The 16,182-nt window shown below is 38.2% G+C and overlaps 1 protein-coding gene across 2 annotated transcripts in view; it reads left to right on the top strand.

Annotated features, from left to right (window-relative positions):
- The window catches only part of KIAA2026 (KIAA2026 ortholog), a 54,935-nt gene that overhangs the window by 5,117 nt on the left and 33,636 nt on the right, over positions 1 to 16,182 (top strand). For both annotated transcript variants that reach the window (XM_033085888.1, XM_033085887.1), the window contains exons 3-4: positions 6,140 to 7,569; positions 15,867 to 15,943. In XM_033085888.1, coding sequence (XP_032941779.1) covers positions 6,140 to 7,569; positions 15,867 to 15,943 — 1,507 coding nt within the window. The remainder of the gene's footprint in view (positions 1 to 6,139; positions 7,570 to 15,866; positions 15,944 to 16,182) is intronic.

The following is a 16,182-nucleotide window of genomic DNA, read 5'->3' as shown; positions in this document are numbered from 1 at the left end:
GTGCTGGCCCCGGCCCAGGCGCGGAGGGAAGGAGAAGTGCGAGCTCGCAACAGCCCCGAGCAGAACCCGCTCGGTGGCGGCATTGGAGCAGCGGTGGCGCGGCCTGGGCGGCTGGGGGAAAGCAGGGGTGGTGGCGGCGCAGCCCCTGTGGCCACGGCGCCGCCACGGAAAAGCAACCAGAGGCGACGAGAGGCGGCGCGGCCGGCGCTGGCGCCATTGTGGAAAAGCAGCGACAAGTGGTGCAGCCCCAGGGAAGCGGAGAGAAGCGATGCGGCCGCCGCTGCGGGAAAGCTGGGAGAAGCGCTGCCACCGCCATCTGGGTGGAAGCCGGGATGCAACGTGGCCGCATGGTGGGAGCCATGAGCCGTACCAAATAGCGCCGGGGGCGGGCGGGATTGCTGGGGCCCACTGCACGGGGAGGGCACCTGGGGCTGCGTTTAAGGGCTACACCAATCTTTGAAATATGTTTGCAAATTGATCACCTGCCAGCAATTCGTTACTTTGTTGCATGCCGTGCGGCTCCTCGCTGCAAAAAAAAAAGTGCGCCTTATAGTCCGGTGCGCCTTATATGATCTACAAAGTTGCAAAATTTGCCGACTCCCGGGGGGTGTGCCTTATAGTCTGGTGCGCCTTACGGTTGTGAAATTGCTGTAATTCTTTGCTTCAGATATTTCGAAACTTTCATAAGACTCATGCATCTTATAAGAATTAAATTAAAATAAAATTAAATTTATAATAAACGTATAAATAATCATGTTGTATAGAAATAAAAATAAAATGCAAATTAAACTAGTAGATTAAATCCATAAAATATTTTTTGATTATTTCTTTCCCACAAAATCCTTGAAATTGATTTTGCAAGTTTTTTTCAATTGCATATTTTGGAAGAACATTCTGAAGGGGGATTTTTATCTTCTCTTCTGTAGTTAACTTCAGAGAAATCCTAATATTTCCAAAATATTTTTGAAATTTTTTTTTTGGAAAATCCTAATATCTCCAAATATTTTAATTACAGTAATTTCACTACTATAAGGCACACCCTTTTACCTAAAAATTTGATGGAAACCCGGAAGTGCGCCTTATAATCCGGTGTGCCTTATGTATGGACTAAGTTGGGAAATTTGCCAACCCAGAAGTGCGAGTCATGGCCACGTGACGGGAGCCCTGAGCCATGAGCTGCGACCGCGCCGCAGCACCCCCAAGCCGTGAGCCGCAACCACCCCGAACCAACCTGGAAGTTTGAGCTGCGGCCGCACCACAGCAGTCCTGAGCTGCGAGCCGCGGCAGTGCCACAGGAGCCCCGAGCCACAGCGCAAGCCAAGTTGCGCCAGCCGCGCCAGCCGGCGCCAGGGGCAGGCAGGAGTGCCAGGGCCCGCACATGGGGAGGGCAGCTGGGGCTGCGTATAAAGGCTACGCCAATCTGTGACAAATGCTTGCAAATTGAGCACCTGCCAGTAAACCCTGCGATCCGTGATTCCATTACTAATTAGTTACTTTGTTGTGCGCGGATCCTCGCTGCAAAAAAAATTGCACCTTTTAGGCCGGTGTGCCTTATATATGGACAAAGTTCAGAAATTTGCCGACACCCAGATGTGTGCCTTATAATCCGTTGCGCCTTACGGTTGTGAAATTATATACTTTTGTTATGTAGGTATCCTGTGTTGAGAGTTCTTTTGTAATTTATTCATTTCTTGCACAATCAATTTAACTTTTCTTTGTGTAATGTTTTATAACTTTCCTCAAGTGATGCATTCATAATGGTAGACTCAACATGTAAAAACTGACAAGTTATCATTGCAAAGGTGATTTCATTATTTTGGAATTAATAGTTTTTGTAGGGCAGCAAAAACACTTCCCCTCGAAGTACATATATAACATCTGATTTACTTTTATTGTCAGTCTTTTTTTGTAAGCATTCCTTTTGTTCAATTGTTTTAATAATAGAACATTGATTATCTTCTTCAAATTATTAATTACATTTCTATGAGTTTCTACTCAGCTGCTTGGTTACGTGCTAAGTAAGTAACAAATCAACTGATTTACTTATTAATTAACAATAAATATTTGTGGAATGATTTTATAATCGGAAATGATTGCTACTTAGTTAGATGCTGAAATGTAAAGGTAGATTCCTACTGAAATTTTTAAAACCACCAGTGAATGGCAGATAATTAACTGGTTGATTTCAGTGGAAATTAGGTATTTGTATGGCTTTGATTTGTTGAAAATTATGTAGGGAGTTCTGTGTCTTTCATGTCTGAAAACATAATCCTGGGGTAAGTTTCAGACATGTTCATTAAAGCAATTAAAGAATTGTATTCTGGCTGCAAATTAGTAACTTATTTAAGGAAATTGTGGAATAAGGTGTGCTTATGTAGTCAATTTTTCTTTTTAAGAGTGTATTACCATGGAATTAGCTGGATCCAATGGAAAAAATACAGAGTATGTAGTAATACCATTTAAGATGTTTGAGATACAGAAATAAGGTTGTGTGGGCATCTCCAAATTTAGTATCTTCTGACTACTAAATCTTGGCTTAATTTAGAATGATATGTAATATTGCTAATCTGTATGTTGGGAAAGAGCCCAACATTTCTTACCAAGATAAAAACCGAGGTTTTGGGACACTAAGGTAACCCCTTTCTCCACTGGACTCCGGAGGGAAACCGGATTTCTTCACATCACCACTGGACCTCCAGAGGGAAACTGCACCTTCTACAGGAGCACTGCTTCAACTGAATCACATCTGTCACTGCAAGAGGATTGCAGCTACCATTTAATCGAACTGCTACCAACACCCTGCCTTATGGGGTGTCAGATTGTACTCTGACTTTGTCAGGGTTTGGAGTTTGTGTCTTTGTAGTACTGTATTTCTATTTTAATTTCCCTAGAAAGGAACTGTTATTCCTAATTCCCATATCTTTACCTGAAAGCCCGTTGATTTCAAAGTTACTATGATTTGGAGGGAGGGGGTTTACATTCTCCATTTCAAGGAGAAGCTCCTGCCTTTCTCAGCAGACACCTGTCCTCCAAACTAAAACAGCAACTTCTCATTCTCTGTCCATATATAAGCCGCACCTGAGTATAAACCTTCTGGGTTTGGACCAAAATTTTAGTCAAAATGGTGCGGCTTATGATCGTAAAATTACTGTATTTACATTTTTTCTTTAATATCTGCTGAGAGTGGAATGACAACAGATATTGTGATAAAACAACAGCTTAAAAACAAGGCAAACTTTTTACAAGTGAAACAACTTACAGTTTTCTTTTTAAAGAACCTTTTAAAGCATTCTTTATAATGATATAATTGTAATTTTATCTAGGCAGAGGTGAATCTAGGGTATTGTATTTTTTTTGATAATTCTACCATGATTTAAATTATTACTTGGTAAAACGTTGAAAGTGCTTGTGAAGATGGTATTTTTGCATGGCCTACAGCTTTTTTTTATAAAATGATACTGTAATGCTATTGTTTCTACGTACGTTTCATCTCACCGTGTACTCACCCTTTAGTTTTGGTGCCATACTGTGTTAATAGTATTCACACCTTTTAGAGGCAGGAGGTTATTAGAAAGTATGTTTTACAGTTAGGAGGAATGAGGGAATGGAATCCAAGAGTGCTATGAAATTTACAGTAATTTCACGAGTATAAGGCATACCGGAGTATAAGGCGCACTTCCAGGTTGCCGTCCAGTTCCCTTACTTTTTCCATATATAAGGTGCACCGGAGTATAAGTCACACTTCCGGGTTGGTGGCAAGTTCCCTTACTTTTTTCATATGTAAGGTGCACTGGAGTATAAGGTGCACTTTTTTTTTTGCAGTGAGGATCCACCGCCAGCTCCCCCCATGCGGCTGCTGCGGCCACCGGCTTTCCCCACGCGGGGACTGCTGGCTGGGGCTGCCCGCTCCTGCCCTCTCCGTGCAGCTCCTGCCAACCGGGGCTGCCTGCTCCCGCCATCCCCGCATGGCGGCTGCCGACCAGGGCCCCATGGCTCTTGCGGCTCACACTTCTGGGTTGGCAAATTTCCGAACTTTGTCCATATATAAGGCGCACTGGAGTATACGGCGCACTTCCATGTTCGGATCAAAATTTTAGTCAAAAAGGTGCACCTTATAATTGTGAAATTACTGTATGTTTGAGACCACTTTTGCGAAGTATAAATTTTTCCTCTTCCTCTCTTAGACATTAGTTATTGTTTTCAGTTATTTTTATTTATTATATCAATGCAATATTAACATATTTAAATAAGAACATAAATAAGAATAAAAATAATGCCCACTTTACACATGCAAGTAGTATTGTGGACTTTAGTGGTTTATTCACCAAGACTGGCTAATAGAAGTTTGTGCTGAAAAGTGGGATTTTGTCTTTATATTCCATCCTTTATATTCTTAAGGTAACGCTGCAATGGGAGACTGAAGTTAAGAATTTATTGGTCTGTTTACTTTTACCTTTTATGTTTAACATGAGTCTGTCCTGCACTTAGTAGATGTACAAATAACAAGAATGCATGTATGTGGTATTCAAAATATCTGTTCAAATTATGATAGCAAGTCACTGAACATCTAATTTTATTATAGAAAATAAAGTATTCAGTAGAGTTTTACTGTGTTTTATGTTATTTTGCATACACATAGCATGCTTCTCCTGTGTTGATACTAAAATGTGGACAAAGCTATGTTTGTTGCATTTTTTACATTGTTAAGATAGCTACTCAATAGTTAATGTTTGAAATACATGCACTTCAATTTAGAAACCACTAAGAGTTTCATGTTGTTAAAAAAAATATTTTATCATTACTCTTTTGCTAAATTTGGAAGGCATTGATGCTTTCAATGGATATCTGGCATTTATCTGCTACTTGTTTATGAAGAAATAAAATCAGAGGTTTGCAATTTGGAAATAAGGATGTGTAAATTCCAGTAGCATTTGTGTTAGAGGCAGATGATAGTTTTCATCATTGATAGAAGCTTCAGAAGAAAAGATGAAAGAAGCTTAGGATGAACTCTAGAACAATTTTCTATAAGTACAGCTGTATCCTAATCCTATCTTTTGAAATCTGTTTGTGTCTTCAGGCAAAAATGTTAGTTTACTAGTGCATCAGCGTTAAAGAAAATTTCCTTCTGTTGGTAACTTTTCATATTTGTGTGATTCATGCAGATGTTCAGTTTTCTGATTTGGAAATTAATTACATATCCTGTATCTTAGATGGCAAGCTACATGTAGTTGATTATCTGAAATGGAGACATTTATTTTTCTAACACATGTTGCCCTTAAATTTCATTATGAATTTACAAATAAAAGTGAATAGAAGTTCCCAGTCTATCATACGAGGTTTACATACTGCTGTCATGTTTCCTCTTGCTAGTGTTTTGTGCGGACTCCCGGATTACTCAGTTTTTACAGGCCTCTGGTTACTGATAACCTTTTTCTCCGAATATATATTATTTCTGCTCTATCCTGTTTTTGAGATAGGGGGACCAGAACTTTTCAGGTGAGGGCAAATCAGTTAATGTAATAACATTTTTTTTTTGGTATTATTTTCCATCACATTTTTTTATGCACCCTGATACTTGTTTCTTTTTTGACCACCATTGCAAACTGACTAGTAACACTCTTTTGGGTGGGAGGGAAAATGACTCTTGTGCATGTAAATGAAGCACTTAGCAATTAGACATGTATACTTGTGTGCTGAGGAGGGTAAGTACAAGCCAGGTGACATGAACTGCAGGGCAACCATTTGAAAACAAGATTTTGGAATTTTTTTCAGAGATTTTAATATGGACAGTTTGTTTGACATACTTAATTCTGATTAAAAGGGACATAGTAAGGAAATACATTGTTTTTAATATCTGAAAATCAAAACAACTCAAATAATTGATATATGCCAGGCTTTTTAAAAATATTTTTCCCTTTTTTAGACTAGTGTTGATAGGAAAAAAATCATTAATTTCGCATTTTGTTTGATACAATCTGCACTGCAAAGTAAGACAAACTAAAATAAAGCTTCAGTTTTACTGTGCTCTTTATAACTTCAAGATAATTATGCTTGACATAATGTAGTTCTGATTTTTTTCCCTCTCTCATTTCTTTTTATTCACCCAATATCTGAATTTTCATGAAATTTCTTTTAATAGGCAGAGAGATCAAGAAAGAAAAGAAGCAGAAGAAGCTAGTCAGAAAGAAATAGAAGAATGGGAAAAATCACTTTTAGCTCAAGCAGCACCTGCAAGGATGGAGACAATGTGGGAGATTCCAGCTATTGGTCATTTTCTTTGTTTAGCACAACAGATTTTAAATTTACCTGAAATAGTATTTTATGAATTGGAACGTTGTCTTCTGATGCCTCAGTGTAATGTTTTTTTATCTAAAATAATGACTTCTTTATTAAGTCCTCCTCATCGCAGACCTACATTACATCGCAGGCCTACATTTTCCTACAGGACTTGGGAAGCAGCACTCAGAAAGAAAGTGCAACACTGGTATACTGTTGTGGGGCAGACCGACAATCCTAATGGTGCTGCAGAAAAACTTGGGTTGTGTCCCCAGTTTTTCAAAGTGCTCGGAGAAGTTAATCCCTTGGAGGAAAAACCATTTCATGAGCTACCATTCTACCAAAAAGTATGGCTGCTAAAAGGTCTCTGTGACTTTGTGTATGAAACACAAAAGGATGTTCAGGATGCTGTGCTAGGTCAGCCTATCCATGAATGCAGAGAAGTAATTCTTGGTTATGACTGCTTGGAAAATGCATATGTTCACTTTCCACAATTCTGTGGTGCAGATGTTCGAATTTACAAACAAAAACCTTTTCAGGCTCCTGAATTCCCATCTCTTCCCATCAAAGTTAAAAGAGTGCCACGTATTAAATCAGAAAGAGTAAAACATGAATGTGGAAGCAGAAGCAATGGGGAGGCCAGTACTGCTGGGAAGGAAATGCTATGTCATTCCAAGACAGAAGGAGAGAAAAGTATGGATGTTGTTATTTGTCCAGAAAAAAGAATACGTTTAGGTAGCTTTAGAGTTGCTACAGAGGAGATGAAGATTGACTGTGAAATAAAAACCTCAAGAGTTTGTGACATCAAAAAACCTGGTTGTTATAAAGAGAACTTCAGGAATTTTGTTACTTCAGGAGAGATTGTTGGTTTGGGTGGTCACCCTAGTTCGGAAGAAATAGCAGATGTGGAGAATGAACAAGGTTGCACTGAAATGGCCAGAGTAAGATCTGAGCTGAGTCCATTCAAGGAGAACACACTGAAAGCTTGCAAAATGCATGTCAACGGCACTTATAATGAAAACCAAGGCAGAAATTACCATGAATCTGCTAAAGAAACGGTGCTAGAAACCTTACTGCAAAATAATAAGAAACTTAATAAAATGTTGGCAAAAAAGAAGAAGAAGAAAAAAAAGAAGTTGAAGGATATTCTAAATGAAAATCTACAGAAAAAACTTGATGACTTGCAAAGAAAGCGTGAGATTCATCTTCATCCATTCAAATCATATAAATCTGAGATCCAGAACAAGTTGTTTATAATTAAAAAGAAAGCAAAACATAAGAAGCACAAATCTGGTAAGTTGACATTTTTACTTGTAGTAAAAATTAGGAGGATACAGATTTTTTTTTAAAGTTGTTTTCTTGGTTGATAAGTCTACAGTTTATTTCGGGAAAAAGGAGAACCTTATTGCATTAGACAATTTGAATATTAATTTTAGAGTAAAAGTTACCTACCTGATAACAAAGCATATGAAACATCAGGTGTTTAAACTGTGATGCATTTGCAGAATGAATCACATATGAAAATGTTATTAATTGCTGCAAAAAATATTCAGGAGAATGAATGTGACTGGTTAGCATCAGAGTGTCACTTGAAGACATTTTATGGTATTTTCTATTATAGCAATTGTGGAAATGTTTCTCCTTCCCTGGTAATATTACCTTATCCAAATTGTGAAGAAATACAGAATAATTACATGAGATGATGAATCTAATGTCATTCATAGTGAAACTGTGCAGTCTTAGGTCACCAAACAGTATTGCTTTGACTGTGGGCCTGAGTCCAACAATCAGGATGCATCGGCATCAGAATTTATGCTGATAACATTTTTAATACAGAATTGGGCAGCATCTAGTTAAATGTTTCAGGTAAGTGATATGCAATCCAGATTTCAGTTAACTCACTGGAAAATTTCACAGATATTTGCAAACAGTGAAGTTGCAAAAGACTGAAGTCAGTTTAAATTGTTCAGGTAACTGTACTATTTTTGATGTTATATGAAGCAATGTAAAAGTTTAATCCTTTTGAGTCCTGGGCTAAGGTATGTGTGCTAGATTTTAGCAGACGCCTTCAAACATTATATTTTTTTGAAGTGACAGGCTGCTTTTCAGAACAGTGTAGACTGACAGATAAATATTGGATTTCATCTGAAAAGCAGAAAGCAAAAATCAAGAATCTGGGTAACAAAAAAAATGTCTTCTAAGGGTTAAGAAGTTAGCCAAGGTCTGATGGCAGTGCATGTAGTTAGAAGTTAAATTTCAAGCTAAGAGAACAAATAATATGGCAGTGCATGTAACTAGAAGTTAAATTTAAAGCTAAGAGAACAAGTAATATTTAGATCCTAATATTTGCACATAACACCGAAAGAACTGTCTTACTATTTAAATCACAAGTTCCTCCTTCCAAAATAGTTCGCTGCTCACATCTAAACAGAAGTTTCAAGAGTACCGGTTGAAGTTCATGTATGCAGTATTCAGGGACACTAATGTATTTTACATTTGCCTTTTTTGCTCTTAGCTTTTCAAATCTGTCGCTGTTTTCAGTCTTCTTAAAACCAGGCAAATTGACTAACAGCCCTATTGGCAAACAATGGCTCTAGTTTGGGGAACTGTTGTCCTTTATCTCCTAATATGTTGAGGCATTTCCCATCTTATTCTGACTACTCCTTCGTTTGACCTTGGTGGAGAAAATTTTGCAATAACTGTACAGCATTGCAAGAAAGTACTTTCCTTCCTATAGTTGTTAAATGTCCTTTGGTCCTGTAGCTACTAGGCTGAAATGGATAGGATTGAATTTGTGCTAATACTTTGTAGTTTTGTAGTGTTTCCTAATGTTTAAGGCTTGGTATTAATATTTCTTAAAGATTGTCTGAAATTAAATCTTCTGTTTAAAGATGCCCTTACAATGTAGTGCAGGAAAAGTGATTTAGTAAAGCTTATTCTGAGTCCACAAAGACACCTGATTTAAATCTGATCCTAGCCATAATAACTCTTTACAATATTCTTTAAAAGTATAGCAAGTGGAAGAGTACATCAGGAATGTAAAAGTGCGTACCTTTTATTACTTTCCAACAAAATTATTTTTTTCCTGCTCTTGGTTCTCTTAGGCAGCTAAATGCAACTGAATCGCAGTTTTTGTCTTTCTATTGAGATGATTTGCATATTCCTGACTTCTTGTGGCAGTAGCAGCATGCTGTGGCACAGTGAATATAGACTGGTCATAGAGTTTTTCCATCTGAAAACTTCACTGAAATATTGTGAGCAGAACTTACTGTAGAATACAGCTATGTTATGACCTTTACCCTAGTGATAGAGTTTTCTAAGAATTTATAAAAAGGTGTGATTTTTCTGAAGGCAGAGCAGTTCTGTAAACAACTGCATACTATGCATTGACTTTTAAATGTTATTTTCTTATTGGAGTTAGACAAGTTTCAGTGCAAGGCACAGTGCAAGAGCATGAGAATCCTTCAGTTGCATGTTTGAAACAGAGATTGGATGAAATTCAGAATATCTGTAGGGCTGAGAAAATAGAAGGGATCAGAGGCTACTTGAAAACTGTGATGTGCCTGAAGCAGAGGTTGAAGTAAGTGTAAACGGAATCTTTTTTTATTCCAGTTGGTATAGAAAACACCAGTACAGCATACAGCTTTAGAAGAACCTTGGATGTAAATTCTGTACCATATATTCATGCTCTGGACAATTCACAGTGGTCTAGCTACTCAAAGTCCATTTTACTATATATTTTATTTCTTGGACGTACCATTACATTTTGTGCAGGAAGAGTCAAGCATTGCATGAACATGAGAAAATGAATTTGACAGCCTGGAAGCAATTTTCCTGTATCTGGTTTGCTGTCCTTGAGAGTCTTCTGGAGACTTTTCAATGTTGTAAAAACTTTGTCATGTTGTCTAGCCTGTAGATAAAGGAGCAGCCTGTTGATCACGTTGAAAACATTGAGGTATTCCAGCAAATAACAGTGTACTCCATGCATTAAACTTTGGAGCCAGTATCTTCAGAAACATGTACCACTGAGATTTTATGGGGTTTCGGACACTGTACTGTAAATCAGCAATATTAATGCCCTTGTTCAGACCAACTTATCTTTACTATATACAAAAAATGTATGCTGTGTCAGTATGGAAGCTTCAAAACTTTATAATAATGCTTCATTTTCCAGGTTGTATCATGTTATATTTTCTAAAAGAACTGCAGGGAGTGAGATTGAAGAGTAGGAGATTAAAAGGAAATAGTGTATCTACAACAGTTGCCAAATCTTTGAAAGACATGAGGTGTGTCTTACAAATTTGTTAACAGAAAGATACAGGGCGTGTTGTTTAATATGGGAATACTGTTGTTTCTGCTAGAATGTAGTGAAAAAACAGAAATTCTTGCGGTTGAACAGGTCTAACGTAACTGTATTCTACCATGATGAATACTACTGAGTTACCATTTGATATTAAAAACATCTGTTGCCCCATCTGGGATAATGAGACTCTGCTCCATATCCGAGAAAAAAAAATTGCAGTCTTATCAAAAATATATATTAAAATGAGTTTTTATTCAAAATTGCTCTGTGTTGTCAGTTTATAGTTTGAAGCATGGATTGACATTGCTTTTGTTCTTCAAGGAGAAGCCAGAGGAACTCAAATAACAGAGTTAATAATTAAAATTTTACTAGATCTGTAAAAATGTTTGTTTTCAAATCACATTGATCCCAATATAGAAAAAGTTATAAATAGGTTGTATTGTTCTTGCTGAAGTAATTTACAAGCGTCAAGAACATTTCTGGGGCTTCATGTTTTATTAGTCTCATTTTTATGCCAAAAATAGTACTAGAAGAGATCTGAATTATCTCTTTGTTTTGCCTTCTTCACCCTTAGATGGCAAGATCAACTTGTGTTTTAGTTGGATCTGATCTCCCTAGTGTGTTTTTCGGATGCTCATAATTAGCATTCAGGTCCTAGCTGTTATGTTAGTTTGTTAATTGCGTATTTATTCACTGATAGTATCTGTAGAATTTGTTTCGGCTTGAAACCTATGGCAGTCAGATTTCTCCTGGACCTACTGAATTGAAGTTTAATATCTAAGAATTTTCACAGAGCTCGCTAAGGGGCTCTTGGTTGATAAAATGTTGACTTCCTATGAATTCCTGTTGGGGGTGAGATGCCTCATAGTCTTTTCCATTCTGTACTGAAACCAAACTGAGATGTGGAGCCTTTTGGAAAAGTCTGTGAGGAGACATAATTACTAATTATGGCACAGTAAATTGTTAGTGAATGTGAAGTTCCACTGGAATATCTTTAAATGTGGGCAGGAAGTGAGCTGTTTTGAATTGAGTAGGTGAACTAAACAGATTATGTGTATGAGATTCTTAATTATAAATATTTTTCTAGTAAGAATTTAATAAGGTTCTACTAAGGTTAATAGGGTTCCACTAAGGTTTTTCTAATTGATTGCTTTGAGTCAGTAATAAAGTGTATTTGTACACTGAGTATGCTCTGAAAGGCACAGTGCACCATGTTTCAAAATGTACTGTGGTCTAACTGCTGTGAGAAACATTACTTCATCTGCTCTGGAATTAATATAAGCCTTTGAGATAGTTTCTTCATCCGGGATTGTGGACAAAAGATCTCTAGCACACCTCAGTTGGAATGATTTGAGCCATTTCCTCTCACTAGTCATTTTGTTATCCCAAGACAAAGTTACTAGCTGGATGTTTATAACCAATGACATAGAAAATATGCTCAGGTTTATTACACAGCTACAAGTCTGGGTGCTGAATGGAAATCCACAGAACTGTCACACCTCTGTGTAACACCTCTTTGTAACCTCTGGGTTACAAAACTGGATTTTTATACACTTTTTAAAAGTATATTTCACCTATGTAATGCACATGAATTACAGATAACTGCCAATTGTGAAAGATTTGGTTTCTGTTACCATTGTTTAAAACTAAGAAATGATTTTTGGAAAACCAGGTACAAAATTTCTTTAAAGGGAGAAATTGTCAGTAGTATCACTACAATCTCTTTCAAATATCAATTTTGTATTTTAAAAGGGTGTTATTGAGGTAGAAGACGAATTTGCCATAAGTAGTTTGCTGTATATATTAATTCTCTCCCATGGTATAAATAGCTGTAGGTTTTTTTAGTTTTCAATACATTATATAAAAAAATGCCTGCACCATAGGACATCTGGTGTCAAAAAAATGACTGTGATTCTGCTCTATACAGATACATGCTTAGCTCACAGCAGTTACCACCCTGGGAATTCTGTAGGTCTTTTGGTACATATATTCCAATAGGTATGCTTTAGATGTGTCATACTCTGTTTATTTAATGAGTAAGGCTTTTTTTCTTTTCCTTCTAGATGGTTTCTTTTAATTCTTGGTCTGTCTGTAACTCTGTATCTTTCCTAGTTCCTGCTTTTCAGATGCTGATGTGAAGAAGAAATGTGGATTAGAAATTTGGATTTCTAATTACTTATAACTCTTTCTAAAATTTTTCCTCCTGCTTTTCTTAAGGGTATAAGGGGAAAAGAGAAAGAATATTTTTGTTTAACTCTTACTTCTTGAATTACACTGCATTATACATCATATAGCACTGGATGCTGAAAATATTAAAGTAAATACATGTTGAAAATGATGTTGAAATTATTCAAGTAAAATGAAAATTCTGTTTTGAACGTAACTAAAATTTTCCTTTTATAACGAAACAAGACTATCTGTCTTATTTTTTTTGTCTTTTCATTTTGTTTCCAGATAATATTTTTTAAAAGGGCTATAGCAAGTAGCCACCATATGACCAGACTTCTTTCTGAGTCAATTTGTCAAGAAAACTTCTAAGCATCTACTTTAAGTTCATTCAGTGAACTACATTATTTTCAGTAGTAGCATGCAGCTGTATTCATAAAGTATATTAAAAAAATGCTGACTTTTTTGCCCATTGTCAAAATGTTTGGGTTATTTTTCTAATAAATAAGCTTCTTTGTTTTATCACTTGTTCTCTGATTTGAAATATGTAAGTACAGTAAATTCACGAATACAAGCCGCACGGAATATAAGCCGCACTGCTGGTGTGTTGGCAACATTGTTGCCTTTGTTAATAGATAAGCCGCACCCGGAATATTAGCCGCACTTTAGTTCGCAGCGAACTTTCACAAAATCGTCATTTAGTAACACAGTCGCGGGATCGCTGGGCCTTACTGGCTTACTGCCGACCTCGGAAACATTGTTTCCAAGTGAAAAAAGACACACCCTTTATTTACAAGCCGAAAAAGACAGGAACAATAGTGTGGTCATTTTGCGAGCATTCCCAATGGATCTGCGTTGCCTTTAAACAGCCGCTCAGCCGTGCGGGCAGGCAGCTGAGCTCCGAGCGGAGCCACATCTCCGTGCTCCGTGCTGGCACAGGAGCGGCCGTTGTAGCTCTTGCGGCCCGCGGGGGGAGCGGCCCCGTTTTAGCCCTCGCGGCCCGCGGGGGGAGTGCCGCTCTGGCGCTCGCAGCCCCGCGGGGGCTAGCGACCCCGTTTTAGCCCCCACGGCCCGCGGGGGGAGCGCCGCTCTGGCCCTCGCAGCCCGCGGGGGGAGCGGCCCCGTTTTAGCCCCCGCGACCCACGGGGGGAGCGCCGCTCTGGCCCTCGCAGCCCGCGGGGGGAGCGGCCCCGTTTTAGCCCCCGCGGCCCACGGGGGGAGCGCCGCTCTGGCCCTCGCAGCCCGCGGGGGGAGCGGCCCCGTTTTAGCCCCCGCGGCCCGCGGGGGGAGCGCTGCTCTGGCCCTCGCAGCCCGCGGGGGGAGCGGCCCCGTTTTAGCCGTTGCGACTGCGGGGGGAGCGGCCATTGTAGCCCTCTCCCTGCGGGCTGAGCAGCTCCCCCAGCCCTCTCCCTGCGAGCCCAGCCGGCCCCGTAGCCGCACAAGACTGAAAACACTTTAAAAAGTACAGAGAAATATCACACACTTTTATCGAACTGCCGAGGTAACTCACCCCGATAACAACCCCCGCCCCTCAGTAACGCCGCCATCCACAGGCAGGCAATAAGCTGTTCTCTGATTGGTTCATCGTCGGAACAACGGGAAACCATGGATTTCAGACTGTTTTGGCTCGGGACTGGACCAGCATGATACTAGGTAAGGGCAGACATCACATTTTTGTCCATAGATTAGCTGCACCGGAATATTGGCCGCATTTTCGGGTTTCCACCAAAATCTTAGTCTTCTTGCTGCGGCTTGTGTTCGTGAAATTACTGTATTTTTTTTTGGTAGTTGAGGGTTCTTTAAAATTTAAAATATGTTTGGTAGTTTCTAGGTTGTTTTACTGATTTTAATTTAGTTTGATTTTATCTGGAGTTTCAGATCTAGATTCTTCAAGCCCTGTGCCTTGTCAAGTAAGTGTGTTTATTTCAGAGTCAGGTAAGATGTTCAAAAAACTCACAGCGTAATAGACTAGAAATATAGATGTACAGGCATCTATGAATATTTGTATGTACATGTGCATATGCATTTGCGTATAAGTGTATATACTTTGTGTATATATTGCGCTTAACCGTCATTCTGATGGATGCACAAAAAGCATGTGGCAGGATGAAGGTTAAGTGCAATTTATGCCAATATTTTCATTAATATAAATATTGAATCTGCCTGTGCTTGTATTATTACCAAGTGCCTGCAATTGTGCTGGTTGACAACAAATTCCACATTGGATTATTATTTTCTTCATTCTCTCTTTTTGTTTAAGGTTTTTAATTATCAGGTTTAGGTCTCCTGAATGAACTATTTTAGATATTAGATAATTTTAGAATGATGGTTTTGGCCTGAACAAGTTGGAAGTGATTTTGTTTAAATTTACCATATGAATATAGAAATGATCGTATAAGAAACTTTGATGTCTTGCTTGGTGACATAACTACTTGATTTGAGAAATGTGTAGGACTTGTGAACTCTTATAATGTAGGCAGTAAAGCACTTACCTAACCTTACCTTCGCAGAGATTTTTTTGTTGCGTCTCTTTGTGTATAAGTGTAGCTGCATGTGAAGTGCATTGTAGGAAGTTGTTTGCCTTCTTCTGAAAATGTTAGGTATTGCCACAGGCAGAAAAAACAAATCTTCGAATTTCCTTGATAAATTCAGTATGTTCAATCAGGGATTTCTAGATACTGCTTGTGTTTTGAGGGTATCTTTTTACTATTAGATATAGAGATCCCAGATCCTAATCTGTGATTCTTTATAGAGTGTTAGAGAAACAAATCTTGCAGGTAAGCTGCTATGTTTCTTACATTTATGTCTTAAGTTCTAGATTTCACTTCTTTCAGAGGAATGGTGTCAATGTTACTTTTATGACTTAGATTTTTTAGGTGCTGTATTATTGAAATTGTAGTAGGTTTTCTCTTCCCTTTTTTCCTTCTACTCCACAGTAAAGACTACAGTACACGGATACTTATTCAGTGTTTGCTTCTGCTAAGTCTAGTTCTGTTTCATCGTGTTTACATGACTTACTGAAGACAGTCTATTAGTTGCAGTTTAACTTACAAGTAATTTGGTTTTATTAATGAAGTACAATGAACAGCATTGTGAAGCTTTTCTCTTTTAATCTTACAAGGAAAAAAATCGCTGTCTAAAAAAGCAATCACAAAGAAGAGGAAAGGTGTCAGAAAGTCTACCATACCAGAATTTCAGGTAAATTATTTTAATTTTTGTTTTAAGCACTTGAATTCTGAATCTCTATGAAGTAAGTCGTTTAGTTTCTGATAAAGACTTTGGAAATATTTACTGAAGATTCTTCTAGTTTTAAAGGCTTAAACTGATATTTTTGAAAGTACATTTCACCTTCTCTTGGTAAAAAAATATTTTGCCTTATTTATATCGTGCAGCTTGAACACTGTTTTCAGCGTTGTTTATGATTCCAGATATATGTG

Source organism: Catharus ustulatus, chromosome Z (genome assembly GCF_009819885.2).
Source record: "Catharus ustulatus isolate bCatUst1 chromosome Z, bCatUst1.pri.v2, whole genome shotgun sequence".
In the NCBI taxonomy this organism is placed as follows: domain Eukaryota; kingdom Metazoa; phylum Chordata; class Aves; order Passeriformes; family Turdidae; genus Catharus; species Catharus ustulatus.
The sequence above is the reverse complement of the archived record's forward strand: the minus strand, read 5'-3'. Positions and strand labels throughout refer to the sequence as shown.